Source organism: Trametes versicolor, assembly GCF_000271585.1.
Source record: "Trametes versicolor FP-101664 SS1 unplaced genomic scaffold TRAVEscaffold_11, whole genome shotgun sequence".
In the NCBI taxonomy this organism is placed as follows: Eukaryota; Fungi; Basidiomycota; class Agaricomycetes; order Polyporales; family Polyporaceae; genus Trametes; species Trametes versicolor.
In genome coordinates, this window is record NW_007360331.1 from 475,668 (window position 1) to 503,333 (window position 27,666).

At 57.5% G+C, this 27,666-nt stretch overlaps 11 protein-coding genes across 11 annotated transcripts; 8 read left to right on the top strand and 3 right to left on the bottom strand.

Moving 5' to 3' along the window:
- The first annotated feature begins 312 nt into the window (after positions 1-312).
- On the top strand, positions 313-3,494 carry TRAVEDRAFT_173257 (P-loop containing nucleoside triphosphate hydrolase protein). Its single transcript, XM_008044753.1, has 16 exons — positions 313-571; positions 632-740; positions 799-931; positions 1,017-1,072; positions 1,128-1,204; positions 1,258-1,326; positions 1,388-1,580; positions 1,629-1,725; positions 1,784-1,793; positions 1,870-2,087; positions 2,145-2,236; positions 2,294-2,491; positions 2,544-2,780; positions 2,837-2,874; positions 2,938-3,428; positions 3,484-3,494. Exons 1-15 carry the CDS (start codon positions 494-496, stop codon positions 3,085-3,087), a joined length of 1,755 nt encoding a protein of 584 aa, XP_008042944.1. The 5' UTR covers positions 313-493; the 3' UTR covers positions 3,088-3,428; positions 3,484-3,494.
- Positions 3,495-6,430: 2,936 nt separating this feature from the next.
- Positions 6,431-9,389, top strand: TRAVEDRAFT_60533 (uncharacterized protein). Its single transcript, XM_008044754.1, has 3 exons — positions 6,431-7,085; positions 7,795-8,107; positions 8,161-9,389. Exons 1-3 carry the CDS (start codon positions 6,454-6,456, stop codon positions 8,968-8,970), a joined length of 1,755 nt encoding a protein of 584 aa, XP_008042945.1. The 5' UTR covers positions 6,431-6,453; the 3' UTR covers positions 8,971-9,389.
- A 973-nt stretch (positions 9,390-10,362) lies between these two features.
- TRAVEDRAFT_23200 (purine nucleoside permease) lies at positions 10,363-11,554 on the top strand (the record flags this gene model as incomplete). The annotated part of the gene is made up of 2 exons (XM_008044347.1): positions 10,363-10,485; positions 10,538-11,554. The coding sequence occupies 2 exons, from the start codon at positions 10,363-10,365 to the stop codon at positions 11,552-11,554; spliced, it is 1,140 nt and encodes a 379-aa protein (XP_008042538.1).
- Positions 11,555-11,711: 157 nt separating this feature from the next.
- TRAVEDRAFT_51684 (uncharacterized protein) lies at positions 11,712-12,257 on the bottom strand (the record flags this gene model as incomplete). The annotated part of the gene is made up of 3 exons (XM_008044521.1): positions 11,712-11,777; positions 11,849-12,003; positions 12,131-12,257. The coding sequence occupies 3 exons, from the start codon at positions 12,255-12,257 to the stop codon at positions 11,712-11,714; spliced, it is 348 nt and encodes a 115-aa protein (XP_008042712.1).
- Positions 12,258-15,381: 3,124 nt separating this feature from the next.
- TRAVEDRAFT_51685 (uncharacterized protein) lies at positions 15,382-15,956 on the top strand (the record flags this gene model as incomplete). The annotated part of the gene is made up of 7 exons (XM_008044522.1): positions 15,382-15,398; positions 15,454-15,474; positions 15,534-15,552; positions 15,613-15,621; positions 15,681-15,769; positions 15,823-15,848; positions 15,901-15,956. 7 exons carry the CDS (start codon positions 15,382-15,384, stop codon positions 15,954-15,956), a joined length of 237 nt encoding a protein of 78 aa, XP_008042713.1.
- Positions 15,957-16,519: 563 nt separating this feature from the next.
- Positions 16,520-17,115, top strand: TRAVEDRAFT_66642 (uncharacterized protein; the record flags this gene model as incomplete). The annotated part of the gene is made up of 3 exons (XM_008044755.1): positions 16,520-16,637; positions 16,693-16,844; positions 16,908-17,115. The coding sequence occupies 3 exons, from the start codon at positions 16,520-16,522 to the stop codon at positions 16,965-16,967; spliced, it is 330 nt and encodes a 109-aa protein (XP_008042946.1). The 3' UTR covers positions 16,968-17,115.
- A 161-nt stretch (positions 17,116-17,276) lies between these two features.
- On the bottom strand, positions 17,277-18,291 carry TRAVEDRAFT_60534 (uncharacterized protein). Its single transcript, XM_008044756.1, has 4 exons — positions 17,904-18,291; positions 17,726-17,853; positions 17,535-17,670; positions 17,277-17,452 (listed from the first exon to the last, which is right to left on the bottom strand). Exons 1-4 carry the CDS (start codon positions 18,264-18,266, stop codon positions 17,402-17,404), a joined length of 678 nt encoding a protein of 225 aa, XP_008042947.1. The 5' UTR covers positions 18,267-18,291; the 3' UTR covers positions 17,277-17,401.
- A 149-nt stretch (positions 18,292-18,440) lies between these two features.
- Positions 18,441-19,073, top strand: TRAVEDRAFT_173263 (uncharacterized protein). Its single transcript, XM_008044757.1, has 3 exons — positions 18,441-18,627; positions 18,687-18,838; positions 18,894-19,073. The coding sequence occupies exons 1-3, from the start codon at positions 18,516-18,518 to the stop codon at positions 18,948-18,950; spliced, it is 321 nt and encodes a 106-aa protein (XP_008042948.1). The 5' UTR covers positions 18,441-18,515; the 3' UTR covers positions 18,951-19,073.
- Positions 19,074-21,662: 2,589 nt separating this feature from the next.
- TRAVEDRAFT_23204 (uncharacterized protein) lies at positions 21,663-23,198 on the top strand (the record flags this gene model as incomplete). The annotated part of the gene is made up of 1 exon (XM_008044348.1): positions 21,663-23,198. One exon carries the CDS (start codon positions 21,663-21,665, stop codon positions 23,196-23,198), a length of 1,536 nt encoding a protein of 511 aa, XP_008042539.1.
- Positions 23,199-24,831: 1,633 nt separating this feature from the next.
- TRAVEDRAFT_23205 (uncharacterized protein) lies at positions 24,832-26,445 on the top strand (the record flags this gene model as incomplete). Its single annotated transcript, XM_008044349.1, has 2 exons — positions 24,832-25,402; positions 25,430-26,445. The coding sequence occupies 2 exons, from the start codon at positions 24,832-24,834 to the stop codon at positions 26,443-26,445; spliced, it is 1,587 nt and encodes a 528-aa protein (XP_008042540.1).
- Positions 26,446-27,072: 627 nt separating this feature from the next.
- TRAVEDRAFT_39680 (uncharacterized protein) lies at positions 27,073-27,535 on the bottom strand (the record flags this gene model as incomplete). The annotated part of the gene is made up of 3 exons (XM_008044472.1): positions 27,073-27,129; positions 27,192-27,340; positions 27,397-27,535. 3 exons carry the CDS (start codon positions 27,533-27,535, stop codon positions 27,073-27,075), a joined length of 345 nt encoding a protein of 114 aa, XP_008042663.1.
- Positions 27,536-27,666: the final 131 nt, after the last annotated feature.

The window sequence follows — 27,666 nt, forward strand, 5'->3', positions numbered from 1 at the left end:
GTGACGTTCAGCCTTGCCGAGTTTCCTCTCAAGCCACCCCTGCTCTTACCCATCACCGTCCACGTACGCCAGCATAGCGTACACGACGCCAACGACGATGTTCGCCCTCCGTGCGCGCATCCTCGTCGTTCCGCGGCCGTCGGCGCCCACTCTCCTCGCCCGACACGTCTCCAGCGCGCCATGTACTTCTCGGCCGCTTCCCGCTCTGCATCTCCGGCTGCTACTGGCGCATCGGCGGTACTCTTCGACGACAACCTCTTCTGCACCTTCTAGCGCTGCCTCTTCGTCTCCGCCCACATCATCCTCGGCAGCACCACCGTCTGCACCTGCTTCCAGCCCACCCAGCTCACCTTCCAGCCCGAAGAAGTCCATATGGAGCAGGTTTGTGCCAGCGGACGCACAGGACAGCGCGAAGAGCGCGTCATCATTCCGCAAGATCGTCGCACTAGCGAAACCGGAGCGCAAGCCGCTTGGGACTGCCATCGGACTGCTCATGGTCTCGAGCGCGGTTTCGATGAGCGTGCCGTTCACCATCGGGAAGCTCATCGACTTCTTTACTACCTCGGATCCGGTGAGTCTTCAGTCTCATGATCTCGCTCGTGTTCGTATGTTGAGCGCAGGTGTGCTGTAGCAAATACCGTTTGGACTATCCCTGGGGCAGGCGTCAGCCCTGCTACTGCTGCTCTTCACCACTGGGGCGGTCGCGAATGCGGGACGCGCTATGCTTATGCGTCTATCAGGTGCGTGTATGCGCGTCGATAGAAACAAGCATGGCCATGTAACTGGCGTGTGGGATAGGTCAGCGGATTGTCGCACGGTTGCGGGAACGCACGTATGAGGCATCACTACGGCAAGAGGTCGAATTCGTGGAGAAGGGCGAAGGCGACGTCCTGAGCAGGCTCAGTGTGGACTCTAGTATCGTTGGTGAAAGGTCAGTAACATACACGCAATCATACTGAGAGGCTATATGCGTGGCCCAACGCGGTCGCGCATTGTGAGCTGACTATATGCGGCAGTGTTACTCAGAACCTCTCGGACGGTCTTCGTTCTATTGTGATGGCTTCCGCTGGATGTAAGACTGCCAGTTACAATTCTAAAAATACCGAATGCTAATAGCGCTGCACTAGTGGGCGCAATGTTCTACATTTCACCAACGTTGACATTGCTTATGCTTACCGTTGTCCCCCCGGTATCACTTGGCGCGGTAGGTGGTGTGTTCTGAAGACGCATATAGTCTATTCTAAGACGCGATAGTAGGTATTTTATGGCCGGTATCTCAAGAAGCTATCCAACCGTACACAAGAAGCACTCGGAGACATGACCAAGGTCCGCTTCCCCTACACTCATCAAGGTCATGCGGGCTTACCTGAACGCTCTACCGACTTAGGTCGCCCAAGAGTCGCTGTCAGCACTGCGAACAGTACAGGCCTTCAACGCGGCAGGTCAAGAGCAGGAGAAGTTCCACCAGAAGGTTGGCACTGTCCTAACTCTTGCACGCAAGGAGGCCATCGCGAGCGGAATTTTCTTCGGCGCGACCGGCTGGAGCGGGAACGTGACCCTCCTCGCCCTCCTCGGTTATGGTGAGTGCGTCTAGTATGTGATGGCACATAAACTGAACGTTTAAACAGGTGGGACACTGGTTAGCAAGGGCGCCATCTCGGTCGGCGACCTGACGAGTTTGCTGCTGTACACGGTATACGTCGGCAGCGGTCTTCAGATGCTCACGTATGGTGTTCTTTCGCCTTTGCATGCGCATATATGCTAATGAACTTTTTCTCATAAGGTCGTTCTTTGTGAGTACCTCGGTGACCTGTCCCTTTGCTTTCTGGACGCTCATTTAGCTGGACTTCCTTCTTGGGTTGCATGTAGGCGTCCATCATGCGCGGTATCGGTGCAGGCGTCCGTATTTTCGATTTGCTCGACCGTCAACCTGCGATCCCGCCCGACGCTGGTATCGAGGTTGACATCTCTCGGCGTGGACCTATTCGCTTCGAGCATGTCTGGTTTGAGTACCCCAGCCGTCGGAATGTTCAAATCCTCAAGGACCTCAACTTGGAGGTCGCCATGGGCGAAAGTGTCGCTATTGTGTGAGTGCTGGCTTTGTGGGCAGGGAGTTTGTGTTTGCCGCTGACCTGTTACTGTAGAGGCGCAAGCGGTAGCGGGAAGAGCTCGATTAACGCACTTCTCATGAGATATTATGATCCTGTTAAGGGTAAAATCACGTTCGATGGGCAAGGTGAGCATTCTATGCCGCGTGTGAGTAGTTCGGGGCAGGCAGCTTACGAGTATGTAGATATTCGAGAGTTCAATTCTTCGTCTTGGCGGAACATCATTGGTGTCGTGCCCCAGGACCCGATACTCTTCACCGGCACTATTGCGTCGAACATCGCGTACGGGAACCCGAATGCGACCAGGGAACAAATCGAGGCGGCCGCGCGAGAGGCAAACTGCGAGTTCGTCTGGGGCATGCCGCATGGTTTCGACACCGAAAGTGAGTACCCGGTCTAATTGTCTCCGCTTGTCGCTTAATGTTGCGCATATAGTCGGTCGGGCGAGTCTAAGCGGAGGTCAACGACAGCGATTGGCAATTGCGCGAGCACTGCTGAAGAAGCCGGTGATCCTCGCGCTCGACGAGGCGACCAGCTCGCTCGACGCGACGTCGGAGCACCGGGTGAACGACGCCATCGATAAGATCCTGCGCGCACGGCAAACGACATGTCTGATCGTCGCGCACCGGCTCTCCACCATTGCACGTGCTGAGCGCATTGTTGTGCTCGAAGGTGCGTTTCCGTTCCGCCGATGTTTCGTAAGAGTGTGATTGCTGAATAGGATGCAGACGGACAAATCACGGAGACGGGCACGTATCGTCAGTTGGTGCGTGCATCGATTCGCTACAGGTCTTCGGCGGACGAACTGATATTTGGGCATGTTGTACAGGTCAACAAGGCGGACTCGCGGTTCCGGCACCTCATGGCCGCACAACTCAACGCCGCCGCAGGCGAGTCCCTTCACGGTGGGCTTGCGATGCCGTCATCGGCGCCACCCGAGGTTGCGGCAGCGCCGGCGGAACAAGAGCTCCAGGCGTAGTTCACGAGAACCTCGTCCGACATCTTCGCCGCACCTCCCGGTCGTCCGCCATTCGCTTGTAAGAATGGAGACAGGGGAATGGTTCGCGAACCTGCATGATGCGCCCGCAGGGGCGCACAGGGTATGCGTGTTGGCTACGCATCGATGCCCCGCACGCGCAGGAGAGCCTGAGCTGTACACATTCCATAGAGCTGGGGAATTTGGGACGCATGGCCACTCAGTAGGCTTGGGTAATGTATCGACAGCAGTAGTGTAGTGCCATAATTGGAAACCTCTCACATTAGCCAGGTACAGTCTTGGAGACCCCGCAGCAATCACTGCGGGTCTCTGAGAAGCGGGTGGTAAGTTTTTGACTTTCTCGTCTTGTTCGTGGCAACGCTAAGATATCTTGCACAGTTTTATATCGCCGGTGATGCAATCAAGTGCGAGTCGCCTATAGGTATCCTTTGCATGGATGTCCGCAGTCATCGAGCAATTCGCAGCTTTGAGGACGTCGTTCGCACATCGTGCTCTAGTGCCCTTGGGTGTTGCCAGCTTCGTTTTCGTTGGGTGGCTCTGAGAAGATGCGAAAGTATGCTTCTGTCCTCGCGGTTCTCCGGTATCGAGATCACGACAGTGATATGCTCCTGTTGTTGTGTTGATGTCGACTCGAAGGTTCCCATGGGTGTAAGGTGCAGTGCCTTTACCATCTTGTTCACATGCGTCACGGACTGACATTCGAAATGTTCAGTGTTTCATCTAGGGAACTCATTGCGTGAGCTGCCCTTTTCTACGCTTCTGGTCTGCATTGCTACCTTGCTAATTTTCGATACCTCTAGATGCCCCTATGCGCGAGACCTCTTGCACGAATGCCGCATATCCTACCACATCCACCCCCACACATTAATTTATGGGCTCGATCAACCGGCCTTCATGCGACCGATGTGGACTCCTTCTCGGACTGCATCGCAAGCTTCCTGCTATATATACCTGGGCGGTCTGCGCCATGCTGCCTGTGGACGAGCTCCGAGCAAGACTCTTTCGTCCCGAGGCCGACCACCTCCGGCACCGTCCTCATCTCCGTTCGCAACAATTACATGACGATCGATCGAGCGTGAAGAGTAGTGCGCTCTATTCAAAATGAGCTCCAGATGCGCAGCCGACCCGTCGCAATGGGCTTGTGGACGACCTTCGGACTTGTGGCCTACTGGCCAGGCACGCCGTCGGTCGGTATACACGTGCCCGCCGGCTCTTCGAACTATGCGATCGACCACGATCGCATGTGTCCAAATTGACGCAATAGAGCGCCAACGCCGCGCTCCCTCGTGCAGAGCTCATGTTGGTGCTTATGTCCGTCTCTGCATTGCCGCATACTTACTGCCTTCATCGCATAGCGTGGGCGGGCCGCTCGCCGAACTATCCGGGGAGGTGTGTGTCGCAGATCCGCGCGCGTGCCACGCCGGCGCAGTGCGCGCATGGCCGACAACGGTCGGCAAGACGGAGCGTTCCTGGTCTGGCGTTCTCCGCGGAAGACTCGACGGCCCAGGCTCCGCCACAGGCGTATCGCAGTCCACTTTGATCGTTGGCGCCCGAGCACGCGAGAACGCTCAGCCCGGGGCAGGTCCGGGGTGATTCTTCACTCGAATCCTCCTGTTCTGCGCATGCGATATGACGTCCAATGCTGCAGGCTGCAGATCCTGGCTCAACACGCCCTATGACATCCTTCGCAGGTTGTTAGGTGGGCTTTACGGGCTGCGCATTCACACCAACGGCGGGCATCGTGCAGCGGGGAGGTGCTTGTGACCCCCGCCGCGCGTGCGGCTTGGACGGACAAGCATGACGTTTGTGGGGTATTTTTGTAGGCGGTGAGAAGGAATGCACCAAGGGAGAAGGGGACAAGGCTGATCGACGCGATAGAAGAGGGGGCGCCCGCAGCGCGCCCGCCGTCTGACACCGACGCGCGAGGCACGCTGCTCAGCTGTTTGTCGCCCCGAAGGCGCGATAGCAGGAAGAGGAGCGAAGGCGCACAAATTTGCGCGGGGCGTCCACGCGCGGAAATAGCCTTTGCGCAGATGACGCTTTCCCGAGGTTTGTCCTCGTGCTCGGCTTCTGTGCGAAGGCTAACGCTGACCTCATTCGCAGACGTCGAATTCCGCCAAGAAGGCCTGGCGGAGGAGGAAGGCGAGAGAAGGGCGCGTGGCCTTGTACGGAGTACGGGGCGAGGAAGGTTAAGGAACGGGGGGTGGCAGGCGCGCAGATCATCCGTCCCAAATGCGGCAGCATGCATCGATCGTCCAGGCGTCCAGTGCGGGGCAGCCCCGCCAGGAGGCAATAAGAGTGGCAGAAGGCGAAGAACGTCCAGGACGGGTGCGGAGAGCGTTCCGTCCCCTCCCGTCTTCGCCTGCCCGGAATGGAGGCCCATGCACAGGCACCTTGGGTGAGTGGGGACGATCCCTTCTCTCGACCGCGCGGACACCGGGACCCTCGGCGTACGTTGCCCAGCACTCAGGACGACGACCGTTAAGCGAGCGGTGCGTTTTCTGGGCCTCGGCGCGGGGGCAAGAGAAGACGGGCAAGCTCCGCGCGGGAGACTCGGACGGAGGACGCACGACTGCAGGAGGATGTGACCACAGGCCGCGGAGCCTTTAGGCTATGGGCCGCCCATGCGCCGGTTCTCCTGCGACTTCGCGTGGAGACATGAGAACCAGAAAAGGCGAGACGACGCTTTTCGCGGCCTCTCGGAATGTCGGGCAAACGGGGCGTTCTCGGACGTGCTGCGCGAGGATGTTTGGCAAGATGACCTCGACATGGACCCCAGCGGGCGGCGGGTGCGTCCACGAGTCGCTATCTCGTCGCAATCCTGGATTATGCCATTGGCGACGGAGCGAGAAAGGGCGCAGAAATTAGCGCAGGATTGTGAGAACGTGGGAGCCATGGCATCAAAGTCTCGCAGCCCGGACTCGGGCGTAATTTTAACACCGCGAGGGCACGGACCTACGCGCGTACGCGTGTTTACGGACCGTGCGCGTATGCGCCGATGACGCCGCGACGAGGACTCGCTGCAGTGCGGGGAAAAACATGTTCGATGACCAGAACATAGTGCGTTTTATGCCTTCGAAAAAAGATGAAGATAGGGAGGAGCAGTGTTGATGGATCAAAGGGGGGAGGGCGGAGGAGGTGATGTTGATTTAGAACGGTAGCCGAACTTTAGGTTCTGAGTGCTCTTTCTGGGTACGGCGGCAAAGAAGCGATATAAGTCCGCGCCCCTTAGCCGTCTATCTTTTTGAACCCGAACCCCCACCTCCGTCGCCCTCCGCCCGTCGCCCACAACGTCCTCAACGTCCCCAACACCCTCAACGCCCGGCACCGTTTAACTACGTCTTGAAGATGTCGTCAATGCACCTCCCCGCGCTGCACATGTCGCACATCATCTCCGCCGACGCGCCCCTCACCTCCCCAATCTCCGACTCGCTCCCGGTCCCATGGGACCGCGACCCCGCCCTCGCTGCTCTCTACGACCCCTTCTCGCTACCGCTATCGGGTTCGCCACCCGGTATGATGCCTGGTGCGATGCCCGACACCCGGAAAGCGTTCAGGAGTCGCATGACTCCGGATGAAGTCGTCGAGCAGTGCCTCCCTACCCACCAGGTCTTCGACTTCATGCCGGACGCGACCCTCAGTCAACAGATGAGCAGCCCTGCGTCCACGCCCGCGTCGTCCCCCCAGGCGCCGCCGCAGTCGCTCCCGCAGCGCGCTCCGATGCACCACACTTCCTCGTTTTCCGCTGCCGGGTCTCCCGCACCGTCCGAGGGAAGCGTCGTGCCGTCCAAGCGGTCTTCGGTTGGCCCTACTACTGCGTCGGCAACGAAGAAGCCGCGTGGGGAGCGCGTTACGACGAAGGATTTCATCCCGCCGGACGTCACCGGGTTGAGCAAGCGCGAGGCTCGGTTGGTCAAGAACCGCGCGGCCGCTTTTTTGAGCAGGCAGCGCAAGCGGGAGGAGTTCGAGTGCATGGAAATGTGAGTCCTCGCTTCCCTGCGATATCTCTTTTTCGCCTCTGCCTATCTGCCCCGCATTACCTCCTCTCCCACCTCCTTCACGCCGACGTATGGTTCCCAGAGGTCTCCCGACCTCCAGATGGCCTCTATGGCGTAACCTCGCGTGACTCGTTCGCGACGAATGCAGGATTGCCTTGGGTAGTCGCCTGGTCTGGGTCGTCGGAAGACCTGTGGGTACCAAGACCCTGAGCTCAGCTTATCTCCCCCTTCGAAGTAATTTTTTCACCCCCTCGACTTCGCCACACTGCCCGCTTTTCCACTATTGAAATGGGCAACCATGCGCATATATGCACGTCCTTTTCGAGGTGGGAGACTACGGGCAGACCGAAGTCGCGAGAGGCTGTTGTTTGGCGCCCGCGCGAGCTCTGTGATTGGTTCCTGCCATCCCTGTTTCCGGGACTACCGCCGCTCAGCGCAGGGGCCTCCCAGCGATGATCAGAAGACGTCTGCAGTCTCGCCTGTGACTGCTCTATTCAGGGATAGCGTTGCCTGAGGCGTTCTGATGGGTTTCGGGTTCCCTGCACGCCGGAGCGCTCGGGCGTCGAGGCAGTGTGGCCTGCCATCGCCGTCCCGCCGCGTGTTGGTTTACATCAACTTGTTGAAAGGAGTCCTATACACATTGTTCCTGCTGCATCTACAGAAATTCAATAATACTGACACGCCATACTAGCCGTGTTGCGGAGCTCGAGCAGGAAAACGCCCGTCTTCAGGCTCTCGCTCAGCAGCCACAGTCGCAGGGCGCGCAGGCATCCACGCCTGTCGACACTGGACTTCTGTCTGAAGTGGAGCAGCTCCGGCGACAGTTGGCGGAGACGCAGAAACGCGAGCGTGAGCTCGCCGCCAAGCTGTCGAGCGTTCCTGAGCGGGAGCCGTCTCCAGCACGGCAGGCGGACGTTGTGAAGGTCGAGGCTGTTGAGCCTGTGCTGCCGGCGTCGTTGCGCGCGCACAAAGGCGAGCGGTCGGGCGCAAGCTTTGGACTGATGGTGAGAATATTCCTTACGCTCGATCGTTCCCGCAGCCCTGACACCTTCGCTAGGTTCTGCTCTGCGCTCTGCCCACGCTCCTCTCGCTGCCCGCGCATCACGCCATGTCAAACGGCGTGTCTTACAACCCTCCGACGTCGCACTCGCACTCGCACTCTACGTCGCTGGATATGGCGACGTTCCCGATGAGCGACTACGACTGGAATTTCGGCCTTGGCTCTGGTGCTATGGATCTTGACCTGTCCCCTTCGACTCTGCCCTCCGAGGAGCGCTCCGGGCCCGAATTCAAGAAACTCGAGTTTGTCGATCTCGACGCGGAGAAGCTCGGCTTGAGCGGTCTGGACATTTCGTTCGATGCTAGTGCGGCCAAGGACGGTCGCATTCGCGTTCGCATCCACCCTCCCGGTACCTCGACTTCCTCCCCGGCCTCGGACAACGGCAGCGATAGCGTGCAGTTCAAGGAGCAAGAGGAAGACATGGCTATGTGGCACGACGCGCAAGACGACCTCGGTCCGTTCCTCGGCATCGGCGCAAACGACTTTGGCTTCGACTCGCAGAGCCTGCAGCCTACGTCGTTCGATTTGGCCTACCCTCCCTCGTCCCAGTCCGCGTTCTCTGCTTCGTCTTCGCCTTCGATGTCATCACCGACGACTGCGTACTACCCAAGTGCGCCGTCGCCATCGCAGATGCCGAACGAGTACGAGTTCGACCTCGGCAGCGAGTACGGGAGCGTCGGGAGCGGAATGTCGCGCGCAGGAAGCCCAGGTGCACAGAGCGCCGGTCGCCGCAGGGTGCGCATCGCGTTACGCGGGATGCCCGGCAAGGGCAAGGAAGGCGGCGAGTGGGAGGTCGAGGTCTGCTAGGCCCCGCCGTCCGCCCGTTTTGCTGTCCGTCCGTCTATGCGCCATTCCAGCCCGGTAAAATGCGCGGTGCCTCCCCACGCGGGGGCGCCGGAGGTGCGCTTATGTTTTAAGCTATTCTGGTTCCACCCCTTCTTCTGTTTTTCTACCCTCGCCCGCACATGCGGGCCGAGTCCTTGGTTTTCTGCCTGGCTGCATCGTACTCTACTCGCTCGTCATCATATGTATCCTTTGGCTTTCGTGCTCTCGCGCCCACCGCCATTAACTGCACTCAATAAAACCCCGTAGCATACATCGCCCCATACACATCGTACATACATACGTCCATACACCCACCGTACACCGTCCCCCTCTCCCCGTTTTCGCATGCGCGAAAACAGCCCCTCTATCGTACATACTCGCGCTGCTCGCTATTACCCCCCGTACCGTATCCGCATACCCGCCTCGCCGCTTGTTTGGTTGTTGGTTAGTCCTGTGTTTTGTCTTATGCTTCGCGTCGCTCCTTTGCTGTCTCCTTGTGGGCTGTCTCCAAAAGCGGTGTCCTATGGATGTATATGTATGGTCTATGGAGTTTACAACGAACATTAGACGTGAACCCCTCCTCACTCCGAAATGGTTTTACTCGTGGTGCCCTCGTTAAGCGTGACGTCACACATCGGTCATGTAACAGTAACACCACGTCACATCATACCAGCCTGCTGTTCGGGCTCAAGACGCCTGTCAAGACGTCTCATTCTTTTCCATCGCCCTCTCTATTGGCAGATAGCCATTATATAGGTGCGAACTACGCGTATAATATCCTGATGAGTGACACTGATGAAGCACACAGCAGACACATACTACTTATACACGTGTTTCGTGCGTTGAGTCACAGAATGAACATACCTACGACCGACGTCGACCTGGTGTTCCATTCACCCGCTCCGGACAAGGAGATTTCCTCCGTGCGCAGTTTTTCTCGTTCATTTGTTTGTGCTCGGCTACTGGCAGGTTGTGTGTGCACATATGGAAAGCATGTAACTGTTAGGACGACCTCTTCTCTTGGCAACAGTATCAGACAAGATAAGTGCCAATTTCATCCATTGCTGCAGGACATTACTCGCATTTTTGGCGGTCTATTCCCGTATACCAACTCTTGGCTCGATTGTTCTTCGCTTACAGGAATGATGCAGCTCCCACCTTGCTTACCGTCAGGATCATCTCGTCGCTATAAGTCGTCCACTGTGACGGGACCAGAACGCTGTGCAACTCGACCCGCCCCTTCCTCTCATCCCACTTACCCCCATCTTAGTACACCACATACGGACCTTCCAACCCTCTGCAGGTAAGTGACGGCCGCTACACGTGCAAGTATCTACCAGGCAACTGAATCTGCCTGTTCTTCGTAGGTTAATCATGAAGGCGCTCACGTCCTCCCTTGTATTTGTTATGGCCTTCTGTTCGACCGTCGCGGCCTCCCAAGCTCCGTTCGGTGTGGGGGCAACCACAATTGTACCAAAGGTATTCATCATTGACGCAGTGAGTTTAGGGTCTCCTTTCCCGGTACGGTTCTCTCATGTTACACACCCAGTTTACGCCGGAAGAGGCTGTCTGGCACGGTATCCCGGAGTTCAACTTGCTCGAGCAGAATATCACCGTCCCCGGCTTCTCTCCACTCTTTCCACAAGCCCACTGCACTAGCGACGGATCTGTCTGCCAGGCCGTCACCGGCGAGTCCGAGATCAACGCCGCGTCTACAATCACTGCCCTCGTCCTCTCACCCGCCTTCGATCTCAAGCGCACGTACTTCCTCATCGCCGGTATAGCAGGCATCAACCCGAAGCAGGGCACCCTCGGCAGCGTCGGCTTTGCGCGCTATGCCGTCCAAGTTGCGCTGCAGCGCGAGATCGACGCGCGCGAGATGCCGGCCAACTTCTCCTCTGGCTACTTCGCACAAGGCACCACCTTCCCCGGTATATACCCTCAGGACATCTATGGCACAGAGGTCTTCGAGCTCAACGACGACCTCCGTCAGCTCGCGATTGCGCTCGCGAGAAAGGGTACCCTCGCGGACGACAAGCGGGCGCAGCAGTACCGCGTGAACTTCGCCAAAGACTCTGAGTACGCCGCTGGCGCCGCGCCCCCGTCCGTCATCGCCTGTGACACCGCCACTTCCGACGTGTATTGGTCGGGCAAGATGCTGGGGGAGGCGTTCGAGAGCGCGACGACGATGCTCACGAACGGCACGGGGGCGTACTGCACGTCGCAGCAGGAGGACAACGCGATCTTGGAGGCACTCGTGCGCGGCGCTCGCGCGGCGCTCGTCGACTTTGCCCGCGTCATCAGCATGCGGACCGGATCCAACTTCGACAGACAGTACCCGGGACAGACCGCAGGGGAGGCTCTGCACTCGAACTCGCCCGGGTTCGAGATTTCGCTGAAGAACATCGCCGCAGCGGGCGTACCGATCGTGACGGGGATCGTGTCGGAGTGGCATACACGATTCGAGGCAGGGATCAAGGCCAGTAACTACATCGGGGACATCCTTGGGTCGCTGGGTGGGAAACCGGACTTTGGCCCGGGCAGCATTTTCACTGACGCGGACTGAGAGGCGAGGAAGCGTTCTCTGCGCGATCGCGCGCGTCATGCCCTCCACGGTAACTAAATATTCTGTTCTCGTATGGTCTTCTGAGATTGGCTAGTCTGAATACATAGCTGATAGTTGCGCTTCAGGTGTGCTGTTGTACATCCGTCATCTTCTCTCCCTAGGCTAACTTGGCCTCCTTGAAAGGAACGAACACCGGCGTGACGCATACTTTATCGAGGTCCCACTGTCGTGACAACGCCCATATCAGTCCTCCCTTCCACGCCTTCGCGGAAGCCAAGAAATATCGCCACGTACCACCTCGCCGGAAGTGTAGAAGATGTCCTTCTTGAGTGTGTCCCATACAACGTCGATGCTCTCGGCTTTGACGACGATGAACGAGCCGACGATCTTTTCCTCAGCGCCGGGATCGGTCGACTTGACATCGGTGGGCAGAAGCCCGCCTCCGACCCCTGAGAAACTGTGTAAGTTATAGTTGTTTGCATACGTCGAAGATGTCATCGTCACTCGGACACCGCAGGCAGTCATACACGTTCCACAGTGCTCGAGTGAAGTGAACCTGGGTACTGCGGTACTTACGGATAAACCCGCTCTGCATGTGGGGCGTATTCTGCGCAAGGTGCTGTGCTTTGTGCTTCGCACGCTGCGCGCCGGGCTTGTCTTGGGCGTAAACGTGGTACAAGTTAAGCACGGGCAGGGCAGACATTGTTTTATTCGTGTCACGAGAGAGGCTGAGACTATGGTGAGCACAGGTGCACGTCTCTCACCTTGGGCGACGTACGTGGCTTATATGTATGTGCCCCAGGATTGCCGACCGGAGCTAGCGGTGTTCGTCCGCCCGTGTAGAAGCTCGCTGACGGCTTACAAAGGTGTGAACTAGGACCGCATTCCGGCTGCGGGAGACCAACGACGCGAACCGTTCAAGGACTTCTTGCGCGGTCTCCGAGGCGCCTACGACTGGGTGATATTCCCTTATGCTGGTCGGTATATCGTACGGGCGCACAGTTATTCGGTTAGATGGTGGCATAAGTTCTCGAACTGTAGGCTTCTCACAACAGGACATCTAGCATCTGCGTGCAACGACGGAGACTTGGCTCTATCCGTGACGGCGAGGTGAAGGCGGCCCCTCAGTCGTATGACCAGATTGCAAAATAGTAAAACTACGCATCGATTAGGGGTAGTCACAATGATTACAACACACTCGGTATGCGAGCATAGAACACATGCCCTCTCCCTGAGAAGGTGCATTCTGGTTGACAATACATGCAGCTTCGACTGCAGATACCGGATATGTCAACAGCGAGCAGACCTGGCGTCCGAAGGCACGAAGAATATCGAGATCTACGCACCGGATTACAGCATCCCGGGGCCATATGAAATCGTCTACCCGCCTTTGTTTCGACTCCGACAGCTACGCGTGAAGGGAAGAGGATATGAACTTAGCAAAGGGTCCCAGGTAGTCAGACGAGACGCACCTCTGTCGCAGTTACGGGTCCGCCTTTGCTTGCCAAGCTCACCAGTCCACATCGCTGCAATCATATGAATCCGCAGCGCATCAGTGGATGCGGGGGTACGCGGTGTAGAAGTGTGGAGGCGAGGAAAAGGCGTAGCCCACGAAATGAACGGGTAGAACATGCGTACGTCCAGGGGCTTGGCGCGGACGACGGCATTCAGGTATGATGAAAGCCACCACGCAGGAGCGATGAAGTAACGCGTGCATGCCTTCTCAGAGGCCATGCGCGCGCTAACCTCCGGCGGACTTGACCAGCGCATGGGGGCTCGGCCGCACTCGTTGTCCAAGCCACTCACCTGGGCCATATGAAACGCATTTTCGCGATAGGGGCTCACCGTGCTGCACGTTTCCTCGATCAAACGCTGCGCGATAACATCAGCAGCGACCTGGCCGCCTCCGGGCACTTTGTTACTCGGGCGGGGCGTGCACGGTCCGCGGCGCGTTTTGCATGCGGCACTAGATGACGGGGTACGTGCGTGCACATTAATGCACGCCGAGCGCGGAGCGGAACGCACAGCGCACCGGCTATAATTTGCGCTGGTTGTCCGGTCACAGGGGCTTGCAGTCGTGGCCATACTTTGGCGGAGATGCGCGATGACTCCTAGAGCAACCCCGTCCTTCAAGGGGGCTTTGATCGCTATGATTTGACTAGTTAGATGGATATGCACGTAGTAGAAGAGCAGACAGGTATATAGTCGTCCCGCTACACACCTCTTTCAAACGAACAACGCCGCGCCATGTATAGGATGTAAGCTCAAGCACCTCATGACGCTTGCGGCACACAAACCAACCATGGCTGGACCTCCGAGAGGAGACGCGCATGGCTTTACGGCAGAGCCACAAAACACACTGTGGCGAAGAGTAGCGTTTCAGCCTTGCGCCGTACTGAGAGCCTCCTCCCAGGATGGTTTCGTAACTTCCTGCGGCGAGCCTCGTCCGTGTAAGCGAGCGGAGTCGGTTGTGCGGGCGGTTCGGGTGCGGAACTGACGCTCCGGTCAGGATGAAACGAATGAGGGCAATTGCGCCCAAGCCGTGAGGCTGGTTGGCTGTAGTCCGGATCGGTCTCCTTGATCGCAGAGCAGAGCACAAGGGAGAAGCCAAAAACGTTGCCCTAATCGATTTGTGCGCACCATGCAGGACCTTGCGGAGCGTCATTGTCGGGCGTGCGGATGGATAGAAGCCCCATGGCCCGCCGGCGGAGGTATACGAATCGCGGGTGACCTTGAGGTACGCCAAGAGGGCGCTTCTGGGCTGCATCCATGTGCATAGGCAATCTATGAGCTTTATCGATATTAGTAGTCCCGAAGCTTCATCCCGGCAACTATAGTGGTACCTGTCTTTTGCAGCTTAGCGTGCTGGCGGGGTCACGACTAATGGGACCGAGCGACGGAACAGTCAGACACGACCGACGATGGCCGGATAGTAGATGCAAGCCGGGCGCGGAGACACGCGTCTGAGTGTGTGCTCACATTGACATAGGGGTTCGGGCTCGTCGCTCGCCGATGGTATTGGGCGGTAAATGTGGGTCTGGCAGTGCGACTCCGCAAAGGCCTGTCAACGAATTGTCGTCTGTAGCGCCAGTCGGCCTTGTTTGAGGTGACGTATGCCTGAGAGAACGTGGCGTACCCTCTCCCCTTCCCGCGTATGTTGAGTGTATCTGACGTGCCCAGAGGCGAAATGAACGAAGGGCAGAAGCAGTCCATAGGTCAGGGTAGACGGTGTGTAGCACAAAACGGGTAAGAGCCGTTCCACATTCTCGTCGCACGACCTGGAGAGATATGGTTCAGGGACTGATGCGAAGAAGGGGTGGATATACTTGGATTTACTGACTCGTCAAATGTCCGGATTCTGTGCGACCGCCTTCGATGTACGAGCAGTTAGGGTCCAAGGAGACGGCCGTTTGGTGCAGGAGCTGCAGCGGTACTCATGACGCCAACCAAGGCGTACGTCCGACCAGAGAAACTGCAATCGGCCAGTGAGACGCAGGCTGCGCTCTAGCATTCCGCTGCACGGAGGTGCAAGCTTTGATGGGTAGTGGGCCCCGGAAGCGTCTAAACGGAAGACTTACCATGGCTCGCTTTGGTTAAACGCCACACCGATGGGCGCGTCGCACACGACACGTTCATGGTCCGGTGAAGACAGCGCTTGTGAAAAATGAGCGTCGACAACGCCGAGTGCACATCCGCAATGCGAAGACGGCGTACCTGGCGGTATAAGAGGATGGCTCTGTGAAGCCAGCCACGGTCCCCATCGTCTCTCGAGCCACAACTCCCCTCCTCACAAAAAGCGAACATCTTCCGAGCGAACCCCCATCGATATGTGCTGGAAACGCATGTGAGTCATCTCTCCGGCCCATATTGCCCGCTCGCTTAGCTGGTCCGAACAACAGGGAGCAGCGTGTATATCTGTGGTACGTCTCTTGCCATTCTGACGGCATCGCGTGGGCGTCGCTGAGTATAGAGCCACTAGCCACCACAACGCCATAGACGTGAGCTGCACCGCTTTTCATTCATATTGTCGGAGTGCTCACCTTACTGCCGCATTCCAGTGGGTCCCGGTTAGTCGGAATACGATTACTGGGCGCCCCCGCAGAGGCTAACGTTAGCCATTTTACAGATCCAGTGTCGCGCCCCCAACTGCAAGCTCAGTCCGATGCACCCCAATACATGCACAGGGCCACGATGCGCACAAACCTGCTACCAAGGGTAAGCCCAGTCTTCTCTCGATTATGGAAGCGCGTCGCTCACTCCTCGTGCAGACGCCAGGAGCCCGAACGGGCAGAACGTGAGTCCCCCAAAAAGCTGCGGGTGTACGCGTAACTGACGGCACTTGGCAGCATGGTACATTCAGGACCTGTGCCCCGCATGCAGGTCGGCTGGATTTGCGCTCTGATGTCGTTAAAATATTGCCTGGACATTGCCTGGACCTATTCGTCTTATGATGCGCTCACCTGACACTATGTAGCATATGTGCCTCGCCTATGTCGTTTCCACGTGCTGAACATTCTCCTAAAATGTATCTTTACGCCATGCGTCTTCAGATTCCGTAGTAAGGGCGTGCGGTTGGATCGTCTGATAGGCAGGAGGATCGCGACCATCGCGACCGGGCAGCGTTGCGGCCTTCCAGTTTGCTCCACGTGTAGCCTCGGCGACGGACTTGCTTCCACGCGAGGTGGTAGTGTGAGAGATTCTGCCATACACAGAGTATCCAAGGGCGCTGTATTATGCACACTGATCAGTATCGTCAGCGCGCCGAAGGCTTGGTCAGTCGATAGGTACTGACCGAGGTTGCTTGGCTTCCACCCCGGCGCGCTACGATTACTCAGCCACGAAGGGGGCCGATTCTGATGTTGCATAGAGACGGCGGCCGTACCTATAAAGGCGAGCTCAGGAAGGTAGTGTAGTAGAACATCACCTCCACCCCTCATCTTAGCTACCGCACGTCTATCAACATCAATGTCGGCGAAGAACTACTTCCTCATCACGATCCCTCACCTGGCGGACTCCATTGAAGCGCTCAAGGCGAACAACGCGGGACACCAACAGGGTGCCCTTATCCAAAGCGGCGTTATCCGTACGTACTCACACGACCTCGCTATATGCGTTCTGCTATAGCCGATGCGGGACAGGGGCGGCGGGAGCACAACTCTCACCGGATGTTGTCTCCACGGACGCTAACGCAGTGGCGCACGTTCGGGGATCGTGGGCGATCGTCCAAACGGACAGCACCGAGCAAATCTGGGAACTGTTGAAAGTGGACCCGTATTGGGAAAACGGTGTGGTGCGTACTTTCACTTGCGAACTACAGCCCCGGTTGAAGTCTCATAATCGTCCGAACGCACAGTGGGATACGGAGAAGGTGTCCATTGTGCCGGTCCTCATCGGGAGGGGGAATATCCAGTAGGGGTCGGCTGAACGAGCACAAGTTGAGGAATAGATCACAGTTGCAGCGCCAGATCCATAGTGAAAGGCCGAAAGGACCACAGAGACTGTATAGCTGGGTTCACAGGCCTGAGGGGTCGAACAAGAAGTAGCCAGAATGAGAAGAGCACATAGTTTCAGTGGAGCCTGCAGATGCATTAGATGTCCGTGGATGAAGCTTCAGTGGGTTCACAGGACCGAGCTTCCGAGTGTATCGAACTCACCGCCTGAAAGATACGTCCGAGTTTTGTGCTTCTCCGCGCGCGGTGGGATGCGAAGCCAACGAAGGATGGCAATGTGTGTAGAGTAAGGTGGTGTGGGTGTATTATACCTGGTACATGTACGCATACTGTCATCTTCTAGATCTGTCCGTAAGCCATGCGAGCCATGCGCTCGCCTAGATGGCCTAAGAGCGTCTCAAAGGTTGAGCTCCCAGCTGACGCCGCAGCCGCAGCCATTGCCCTTCGCCTACGAGAAGCATGAGTATGTCATTTCGTGAGAGGCTCGCGCAAATAAGCGCATACAGCCACCGAAGTAGACTCGGGCGTACCTGTGGATTATCCACCACCCTGAAACTGCTCCCAATAAGCTCTGTGGCGAAGTCTATCGTCGAGCCTTTCAGCAGCGTCATGGACACGGCGTCGACATAGACATTCGAAGGCTTGATACGGGGATGGGAGAAGTGGCTGTTGCGTGCATATAGTCACTGCGAAGACTGCGAAACGAGAGAGCAGTACGCACTAGTCGTCCAGCTCCTTGCTCTTCGCAAGGTCGATCTTGTACTGGTACCCATGGCACCCCCCGCTCTCTACTGCGATCCGTAGAGCGGCTGCAGTGTTTCCTTCTCGTTGAGCGACATCTCGTAATCGCTGATAGATGTCAGAATAGTGTTATACGCATGCTATAACATGTCGCTCACCTCAGCAGCCCTATCAGTCAACTCCAAGGCCGCCTCCTCTGGCGGTATGAACTCGACATCCGGCTCGTCCTCGTCCGCGTCCTCTTGTTGTAGTGATGAGGGTGAAGGGTACGAGACGAGTTCCGCACGGTGTGCTGGGGGTTGTTGTGCGTGTACAGCGCGTGCAGAGGATGTCGACACGAACGTCCGGCGTGGTGCATGCCCTGCTCGGTAAGATGGGGGACGAGCAGATGACAATGACGACACCGGGGCAGCAGCTTGCGACGACGACTGCCTCCACGCAAGCGACGGCACACTACGCACGCATCGTGCGGGCGAAGAAATAAACGAGCGCAGGAGATGATTTGAGGACGTCGCGTGCATGGTCGTGGTCGTCGTGGAAGACAGCGAGCTCGCGCTGACCAAGAGCGCGGCGCGGACTGGCTCGGGCACTTTAGCGTGTAGGGGCTGGCGTCTATCTAATCTCTTGATCGCTCTGGACTTCGACATGCTCTCGCTCGCCCCTTCTGACTTCGAGCGGACCGTCCACGGCGGCCGAAGGATTTCCTGAAATACACGTCGGTTTCCTGTCTTTGTTCTGCTCTACATCCTTGTCTTTTTGTCATAGGACATATGCCGCTGTTCTCGATCTACGCGCCCGACTACACCGACGAGGAGGCCGTCCAGCGCCGGCTGGCGGTGCGCCAGACGCACCTGGACACGGCGGCGAAGAACCCGTCTATGAGTACGTGGATCATACTGTGAGGAACATGTCGAGTTCGCTTATCGGTGGATGTGGCACAGAGGTCGGAGGTGCCATGTTGTCTCCGAATGACGCCCTCGACAAGCCGGACGTGGAGAAGAAGATGATTGGATCTTTCATGATCCTCGAGTGCGATACCTACGAGGACGCGAAGAAGATGATCGAGGAAGACGTATACTGGACAGGGAACGTCGTGCGTAGAGTCTTTTGCAGGCTTGTACATCATCTAAGCGAGCGGGTACTTCCAGTGGGACAAGGAGAAGACGGTCATCCGGCCGTTCGTCTCGCCCAAGCTGCTTTCTTGAAGGCGCCACAAGGTGCAGCCATCACCAAACATGAAGAGGAAGTAGTCGAAGTATACCATCATGTACCATTATCTGTGATATACGGGATGCCTCCCTGGGTACGCTATCAAGGATATAGTACCGTTGCTTCAAGCCGGCAGGGGATGTTCGTTGTGAATGAGCGTCGTATCGTTATTGCTAACACACGAAGGCGGCGTACAGCATCATAAAGAGGTTCATTGTATAAGGCAATGTTATGGACTTCTACAAGCACGAAGACAAATATCGGATTACGAAGGTCGACGGATCGAGGCGCTGTCTTGCACCTATGACCTCCTCAACGCCTCGTCCCATGAGCGTGCAGGATTCTGCGTGAAGGGGAATCCAAGAAGGGCAATTTTGCATGAGTGCCCGAGAGCGCTTGGCGGAATGTCCACTCAGTTTAACAACACAACGGCGGAGGTATCGCACCCTGTAGCCATCATGTCAGTCAGGGCTTCACTGGAGCTGGAACAGTTACAGAATGGGGCTGTACTTACCTGCAGTGTGCACGGGTGGTGATGGTGGAACACTTGACCCAAGCACAGATGAAAGAATAGGTGATAAGGGCCATACAGCTCTGTGCTGTTGGACCCCAAGGTCTGTAACACAATCCCCGGCTCCCGTGCTATTAACGACTCAGCTCCGCCGTTAATCATAAAGGCGCCGGAGCAGAATTCTGCGCGAGTAAAGCTAGATCAGCTCTATCGAATGCGTGCTACGCTCGGATCATCACTCACTGACTCGCGTCTGGAAAAAGTGGCGAAGGGGTGCACTAGAGTGCACCCCATTGACTGTCTCGCAGCGACTGATATGAATCCAGAAAAGAGCTGCAGGGAAGAACACATGAGCTACGTAGGTCACGGAAGCACTGGATCGACGTACCTGCTGCCAGGGGCGTCGAATATGGCTATGATGAGGTGTAGATCGGGATAGGCAAGACACATGCCGGCGTATGGAGGTGGGAGGCAGCTGGAACATAGGTCTTCAGTGCGGCGTGGCGTTCTCGTGCGTTTGGAAGGATGGCGCATGCGGTGTCTGCAGAACACAGGCAAAGCTTGTCACGAAATACTTTTGTGTCCCTCCGCTGCACGCCCGCAACGTTTATATACGCGCATGACATTGTTGTAGTGGCTCCAGAAACACCGTTGTTCAACAGCAATGTGGACAAACGCCTTGCTTGCCACTATGAGAGAAAGGCGCTTTCACGCCTGAAACCCCCTCGATAGCTTGGCCGAACCAGACCAAGTCAGTTTGTATGATCATGAGCTGCAAACGACTCGGAAAAACTTTCCCAAACATGGCGAAGGAAGCGTTCCTGCGAGCACAGGCGAGCACAGGTTCGATGCGTAATTCCTAGGCGCTGTGAACTTCTAGGTCCACCAGTGAATATTCAGATATCCCAGCCTCTGACCTGACTTCGAGCTGAAAAAGGCCATAGGGGGATCTGATTGTAGAGTTACGAGCATATGGCTGCGACGATATGCGGAAATGGGTGAACGGAGAAGACAAGTCCAGATGGAAGTTGGTGCGGCGGCCCGCGGCAGTGCTTGGCTTTGTTTGTTGGTGTATCGCCGCAGGACGCGTGGCTGGAGGAGCGCTGGAGGAAGCGCCTGTCTTCGTCGTCCGCGACGACGACGACGGATATCGCAAGAGCTGGGTTCCGCAAAATACTCTCAAGTTATAGGCTTATGGCGGCATCTTTTTTGCCGCATCAAGGGCTGAGGACGACCTCGTACTCTGCCGCATCGTTCACTAGCCAGGATCACACTCGACAGTGACGGCAACACACTGGCGCCTCACACGGACAGCGGACGCAGACTATGCGGAGCGCTGAACACTGCTGGGGAGTTCTTATCCTCTACTCCGAGTCCGAGTACTCGCAATTTCCGGCACCTCAACATGACTAGGGTACTTTCGAACCCTCAGGCCGAACGAAGGACACCACCGCCTTTTCCCCTGTGCTTTCCACGATTATGCCGTGCACAGGATATTCGGTAAGCCCATGCTTGTGAGCTGTTTTCTCTCACGCTGCCTCCACCTGACATACGAACACGCTCTAGGAACGTGGCATGCGTCCCTGGAAGGGCTGCCCCAGTGGGCATCCCGTTTCCTGGGTTCCGGATGACGAGATGTGAATGCGAGCGCAGATCTGGCGGCTTAAGTGCTTCCCAAATAGCCCCTCCCATTCGGAATGCTCACATCGCCGCTCTGAGATCTGAAGGCCCTGACTTGTCGTGACTCTGCGATGCTCCGGACTTGGCTTCGCACATGGGCGGCCCCCCACGATAAGCCTGTGTACGCTGCCATATTCCCACTCTCCACCGCCCCGCCCACGCCGAATTGGATCAGCGCAGCCCCTCATGTCTCTTTGCGGCAGGTCAGCTAGTTCCCCCGCGATCTTGAGTTCCGCTAGAAACACCACATTCGCCTCAAGTCAAATCAGTCCGGAATAAACAGCAGAACATGTGTTCTGCTCCTAGGGCACCCACTTAGCAGTTCCTGGGCTGTGCGACATTTGGGTTCTAGGACGCGCCCGCGGTGCGCTCTGCGGCCGAGCGTACGTAGGCTCCCAACAGAGAGCCTCCACAGATCCCTCAGGTCGTATGTCTTCTTGAACCGTCATCGAGCTCACACTCGTCTTACCCCCAGTCTTACCATACACATCTCAGTCGTCGTCTTCTCTGCCTCGTCATGTCGCGCAAGCGGAAGTTCTCTGACTACGAGCAGCGCGAGGCCAGTCCGACGTCGAACAAGCGGTCGAAGTGCAAGTCTCCCCAACGAGAACCTGTCGATCGCACCGGCGACCCCGTCGCCCCCGCCCAGCGCCAGGATGCAGCCCCTAGCGGCAGCAACCTTCAGGCGTCCGGCGGCAGTGGTATCGCACCCTCGCCGAGTGCCAATCAAGCTCTGGTTACGACGGCCCACCCTCGCCAGGCGTTCCCGCGGGGTGGCAGGTCGCTTGTGCAGAAGCAGAAGCTCAAACCCAAATGCAGGGACGAGAGAAAGCGCCGCTTGCAGTGGCGGGAGGAGGTGAAAACGTTTCCAACGTCTCGGCCGGATATCTTACACGACCGCGAAATTCACCTCACGCCGCCACCGCCAGAGGGCGAGAGGTTTCTCGAAGACCATGGGTCGGGTGTGGTCCCTGCAGGAGCTCCCTATATCACGGCGACAACCCCAGCCTCTCTTGGTTCCCATCTCGCAGCCACTAGCTCATTCCAGCCGAGTGCCGCCGGGACGTCACAGACGCAGGAGAGTCGACTTGGCCTAGGATCGGTGACTCCGTCTCTGGCTCATTCCACGTTTGGTGGCGAGGATTCGCATTCGCCATGGACCGCCTCCTCTTCCGCGTCCCCTTACTCCAACGCTCTCATCCCGACGGGACAGGGTGCGTATACGGTCAGTGCTGCCAGTCAATGGCCTGACACGCCGTGGGCGCCGGGCGTCGACACGTCCTCATCGGGGAGCATGTCGCCACCACTGCATCTCGCGACGATGTCGCAGCCCACCAGCGGGATCAGCCCTCTCTCCGATCCCTACAACGGGTCCTTCATTCCTCTTGAGAATTCTCAGGCGGCGTACGCCAGGTTTCTCGCTCAGTTCGAAGATGACCGTCTTAGGCGAATGAGGACCTTCGGCACAACGGGCTCTTCGGTAACGATCCCCCAATCATCTGCCGCCGCGATTTCTGACGGGCACCCACACGGCCCCGTCGGAGGAGCTGCCGCTTACTATAGGCATCGCTTGGAGCTCGCTATGTCTCCACCTCCGCGCCCAAGGACGCGTCGGTCGGGGAACATTGCAGCGAATTTCGTTGCGCCACCCCCGCCATCGTTTTACCCTCAGACGGCCCCTCAGTGGCCTTCTCTCTCGGAGACGATGGCTATCGCAAGACCTAGAAACTGGGACGCACCTGCGAGTAATGTGGCGTCCGCCTCCATTGCAGATGGCGGTTCCTCCACGCGCACATCAACGGCTGCCTCGCATAATTCCAACTCGTCTTCTCCCCGTGCATATGCCGCTTCCGCCCATGTTGGGCTCGGTCATGGGCCTGCGCACGGCGTCGTTAGATGGCAAGAGGACACGCTTCCCACAGGGCAGTCCGCCACACCCCGAAATGACTTGCCGCCAGCGCCGATGTCTGGCCTTGCCAGCGCGGGAGGGTCACAAGGATATCGTCAGCGAGGACAAACCGAGTCGTCTTTGGCGTACTGGAACTTACCTTGACTACGAGGCTGTGGAGGGGTACGCCCTGCGATGCTCGCAGGCTGCATTCGCAGCAGGCGTTACCACCCGTACTTCTTGCGGCCTTCCGGCCAGAGCGGGAAGCAGTACTGTGGGAGGGTAGTAGATCTGCGGAAAAGTTGCAGTGTTGAGGACGAACGGCACTCTATATACGCGGATTTCGATTCTTGTTGCGGCCGCCGTTAGCGGTCGCGATGTGTTCTTATTGTCTTCAGTCGTCTGGACAGTCCCTTTGTATTGTTTCGGTTGTATCGCGAGACGTGTTATGTTCATTATGTTCTCTCTCTTGTAGCGTCTCGTTGCCTCGTGGTTACCAGTCACCTTTTGTATTTTCGCGAAGCGTCTTGTATTCATTCGCGCGTGGCTCTCACGAGCGCCGTCTGTAATCCGCGCGCCAGATATCGACGTTCGTATCTGCCGATGCGAATGAGATGAGGACAACTTGAGTATCCTCGACGTTCACAAGGTGCGGGGTCAATACGATGCCTGGAATTCTGGGCATAGTACTAACGTCACTGAGAAGGGTTTGAGACGGCGGGGGCTTCGAGTGTCAGCGAATCAGAAGACAAGCCTGAGCCAGCCTGAGCCTGAGAGTTTCGGCACGTGGAGTTGATTGGCCTTGTTTGTCGGTGCATCACCACAGCGTGGCAAGGGCGCTTGTTTTTGCCGTGATGCCGCCAACTTGTCTGTCCACCTTCTGCTGCGTTCCGAATGGCTAACGTGTCGACATGTACATTGGGGCGAGAACGAAGGTATTCTCTATCTAATAATGAGACATCAAATTGCAGAATGGCATGTACATGAACATAGGTAAGGGTCCACTGTCGGAAGCAGAGTGAAAATTATGATTCTGACTTCCTTCACTGAGGACGCCGTATGTTTCGGTAGAAAGAGAACCCACCTTCCCATGAGTGAACAGCCACTACTACGCGGTTCAAGTCGTAACCAGTGAGTCACGGCTCTCACGACAGTGCCTTTCACTGATATCACCCACGCATTTGTCCTAGGAACATGGCCAGCGCCCGGCACCTACCGCAATACAATTGACATCACACTCCCCAATTCCTAGATGTTGAGATGTCGATGTTGGCGCTAACTTCAGCGCCGCCTACTCTCCATACGCTCCTTCCGAGTCCGGGATAGTCGTCGTGCCGTGACTCCACAGAAGGTTCTGACCTCAGTCGACTCACGCGCTGCTGGGGTGTTCCTCTGATAAGCTGTGCGCCATGGAACTCCCACCCCTCATCGCCCCGCTGACATAAATCTCAGTCTAGGAACCCCCTTGCTTCATGAGGCAGGTCCCCGTCGCTGACCCTTCGTGTTGCTGAACTGCGCCGGAAACACGACCCTAGTCTTCCTCGCAGCACATCATTTTCCGTCTAGGCTTACGCTACATGTGCTTCTTTCGCCGGCGTCCACATACCATTCACTAGGCTGTACGTGTACAGGGTTCTGGGATGCGCCTGCCATGCCTTTTGCTGCCGCATGGCTTCCACAAGCAACCGCCACAAATGCAACATAGTAGGACCCGACCGGTAAATCCTCGCCTCATCTCTACACACCCAACCGGTTTCTCATTTCTCTACATCGAACAACCACTCATCGCAGTCTTTCCATGACCAGACCAAAGGCCACCCCCTCTAAGAAACGATCAACCGCCTCGAAGTCGCGCGGTACACCCGACACACCAGGCTTCGCCATCGTCATTGAGAGCCCACACACCTTTTTACCGAGCCGTCATGTCACGCGGAAGGCCAGGCGTGCGCCCAAGCCCGCTGCTCGCCCTCAAGGCGACTCAGTGCCACGCAGGGAGGACCACGACGGGCAGGCGACGAAGCGACGACAGCGAAACTCGGAGCAGGAACCTGATGTACAGTCCCAGCCGCCTCCGAAGAAGCGGCCGCGCAAGCGGGAGACCGAAGAGCACCAAGACGTCCCGCAAACGCTCACGGAGTCCCCGGCTCTCGACGCTCTCGCCTCCAAGGTCCACCTGCTACCCGGGCTAGAACCCAGAGTCTCTGCGTCTGGCTCCTCCGAGGACATCCCTCTTTCCTCTTGTCTGCCATCCTCATCCGGTGGCGGGCACGGAGTCGCCACCGCCACAGCTGGAAGGGGTCGGAAAGCCGCTACGGGGTGGCCGAGGGGCTACCCACATGTTACGGGATCTTACAGCTTTTCACCGAGTTGTGAGCTGATGTGTGACGATCTCATAGCGCACTCTCTGGCCAGGGGCCTCGTCCCCCTCACAAAGGCCCTCCTCGCGGCGTGTGGCTATGACGACGAGGAAGGTTTTCAGCCGCCCTGCGGTCATGTCTCTCCCTCTCCCTCTCCCTCCCCCGACATCGACCGGTCTCCTCTTATAGTGGAGCCTGCGCCTCTCATAGCAGAGCCTACGCCTCTTATATTAGCGCCTACGCCGTGGTATTCGTACAACATGCGCCCTCAGTGGCTGGTCGACTCGCCTCCAGCGGACAGCGTGGCGCCACTGCTGGAGGCGCTGACTCCCAGGACCGTTTCGCGGATTTTCGACGAGGCCGACCCGCGCGCAGTCGATCGCTTCGTGCAACTGTGTCGCCTCATTCACGACCAGTGTCTTCTCCCCGACCCTCTGCCGCCCACGTTCACGAGTCTCGGGGGTCACCCTTACGGCGGCGTGTTCGAGGACTCCCGGGCCTCCTGTACCAGCTACTTCCCTGGCGGAATCCGAGACTCCCGCCCCGTACCATTGCTCTCCTCATCTATGAGCGCTGCATACAAGTCTCTGGGCGACTTGTCGGGACTCGACTGGATTACGCCACCAGCGCTTCCTCTCACTTTTGGCTGGACACCTCCACGGTCCTTCTACTTCGACCCTCCCGCAGCGCCGGAGATGGCTTTTACATATCAAGGGAGCTGGAGCGCACCTCAAGGCTCTGCGTTTGCACCTACAGCCCGTGGAGCGGACTTGCCCATGCCTCCGCAGCCCGGATTCTCGCCCCGCAGCGAGGCCGCTGTCATCCTTGCGGAGCTCGCATCTGGCAAGGCTCGGTCGCACGCCGCCACACGCATGAACATGCGCCAGGCTATTGCACCCTCGAGGAATGACATGCCGCGACTGTCGATATCTGAGTCTAGCGCAGAACGTCGTCAGTCCAGGCAGGTCGAGTCGGGACTGGCGCACTGGCTCTTACCTCCGAGCTGCGAAGGGCAGTTTGGGGGGACAACTTCAAGTTGCTGGCGCGGGCGGTGATCCTCTTCCATGCCTGCGTGCTGCATCAGCCAGCCCTGCCGATGTGCCTCAGGAGGCGCAAACGGCCGGGGGTGGACGGTGTTCCTCGTACTCGTTATGTTTCTGGAAGGGGAGAGAGAGAGCAGTGTGGGTATGGGGTTGTGGAGATGCTTCCGGTACGTGAGAGAATGAGACTGTATGTACGTGCATTTGAAGTCCTCCGAGCGTTAGCGGGTGCGAGGAACTCTTGTTGTCTACAGACTGGGCGGATCCGTTGTATTGTTTGAGGCGTCCTCCGAGATGTGATGCATCCGTTTTGTATTTCTTTTTGTCTTGTTTTGTAGCATTCCGTGGCCTCATAGTTACCAGACGCCTCCAGTATTTTAGTATCTCGCAATACAAGTACTCGATCATACTCGATCACACGCAGGCCGCCGACCAGTTTGAAAGATCGGGGAAGACATGAATTGCGCATAGCACTCAGGTGTGATACATCGCCGCACGCGCCCCTAAAGCATTACGAGGGATAGGATAGACGCAGCAAAACGCGTTATGCAAGTCTCCGCCAGAGGTATTGCGCCCTTTCGGCTCGCAAGGTATAAAACCATCTGACCGCGAATTTATGTGGCGGCCTCAAATATCGTGTCTTCAGGGAAGTTCTGTGGCTAGCGCAATCGGCAGGATAACCATCTTCTCCTTATCCCACTGAAGGCGGATCTGCCGTTCAGCCCAGCATCGCTTGGAACACCCAAGCTAAAGACACTTACCACGCCGGCCGTATGGTATACATCACTCTCCATAAGCTCGCGCACCGCGTCCAAGCTCTCCGCCTCGCAGATAAACACCGACCCGACCATCTCCTTCTCAGCGTCGGGCGACGCGATCGACGCGGGCGTGAGCATCGCGCCCGCCACCTCTACTCCAGTGTCAACCCCAGCGGCTGCGACGCGCGCTGGCAGGAGAGAAACGTACTGATAACACCCTTCGCGATCTCCTCCTTCGCGCGCTGCAGGTGCGCAGGGCGCACGCTGAGCCGCCGCTGCAGCGCGCCTTCGTCGGTCATGTCGGGCGCGTACACGATGAACTTGTGGCGTGGCGGCGCGGCAGACATTGCACGGGTTTGTGAGAAGCCAGACTTCTGTGAAGCATTTCGCAGAGACGAAGTGGGTCTTATTGGTAGAGCGCGGAACATGGTGGTAGCAGGAGAGTGGGGGTAGGAGAAGCCAGGCGAGCGCGTCTCTC

Coding starts and splice junctions, on each gene's coding strand:
- TRAVEDRAFT_173257 (XM_008044753.1), top strand. CDS start 494: ATGGTCTCGAGCGCGGTTTCGATGAGCGTGCCGTTCACCATCGGGAAG. Junction 2,781..2,836: donor GCGCATTGTTGTGCTCGAAG/GTGCGTTTCCGT, acceptor AATAGGATGCAG/ACGGACAAATCACGGAGACG. Junction 2,875..2,937: donor CGGGCACGTATCGTCAGTTG/GTGCGTGCATCG, acceptor CATGTTGTACAG/GTCAACAAGGCGGACTCGCG.
- TRAVEDRAFT_60533 (XM_008044754.1), top strand. CDS start 6,454: ATGTCGTCAATGCACCTCCCCGCGCTGCACATGTCGCACATCATCTCC. Junction 7,086..7,794: donor GAGTTCGAGTGCATGGAAAT/GTGAGTCCTCGC, acceptor ACGCCATACTAG/CCGTGTTGCGGAGCTCGAGC. Junction 8,108..8,160: donor GCGCAAGCTTTGGACTGATG/GTGAGAATATTC, acceptor CACCTTCGCTAG/GTTCTGCTCTGCGCTCTGCC.
- TRAVEDRAFT_60534 (XM_008044756.1), bottom strand. CDS start 18,266: ATGCACGCGACGTCCTCAAATCATCTCCTGCGCTCGTTTATTTCTTCG. Junction 17,854..17,903: donor TGACTGATAGGGCTGCTGAG/GTGAGCGACATG, acceptor GACATCTATCAG/CGATTACGAGATGTCGCTCA. Junction 17,453..17,534: donor GGGTGGTGGATAATCCACAG/GTACGCCCGAGT, acceptor TGCTTCTCGTAG/GCGAAGGGCAATGGCTGCGG.
- TRAVEDRAFT_173263 (XM_008044757.1), top strand. CDS start 18,516: ATGCCGCTGTTCTCGATCTACGCGCCCGACTACACCGACGAGGAGGCC. Junction 18,628..18,686: donor GGCGAAGAACCCGTCTATGA/GTACGTGGATCA, acceptor GATGTGGCACAG/AGGTCGGAGGTGCCATGTTG. Junction 18,839..18,893: donor TATACTGGACAGGGAACGTC/GTGCGTAGAGTC, acceptor GGGTACTTCCAG/TGGGACAAGGAGAAGACGGT.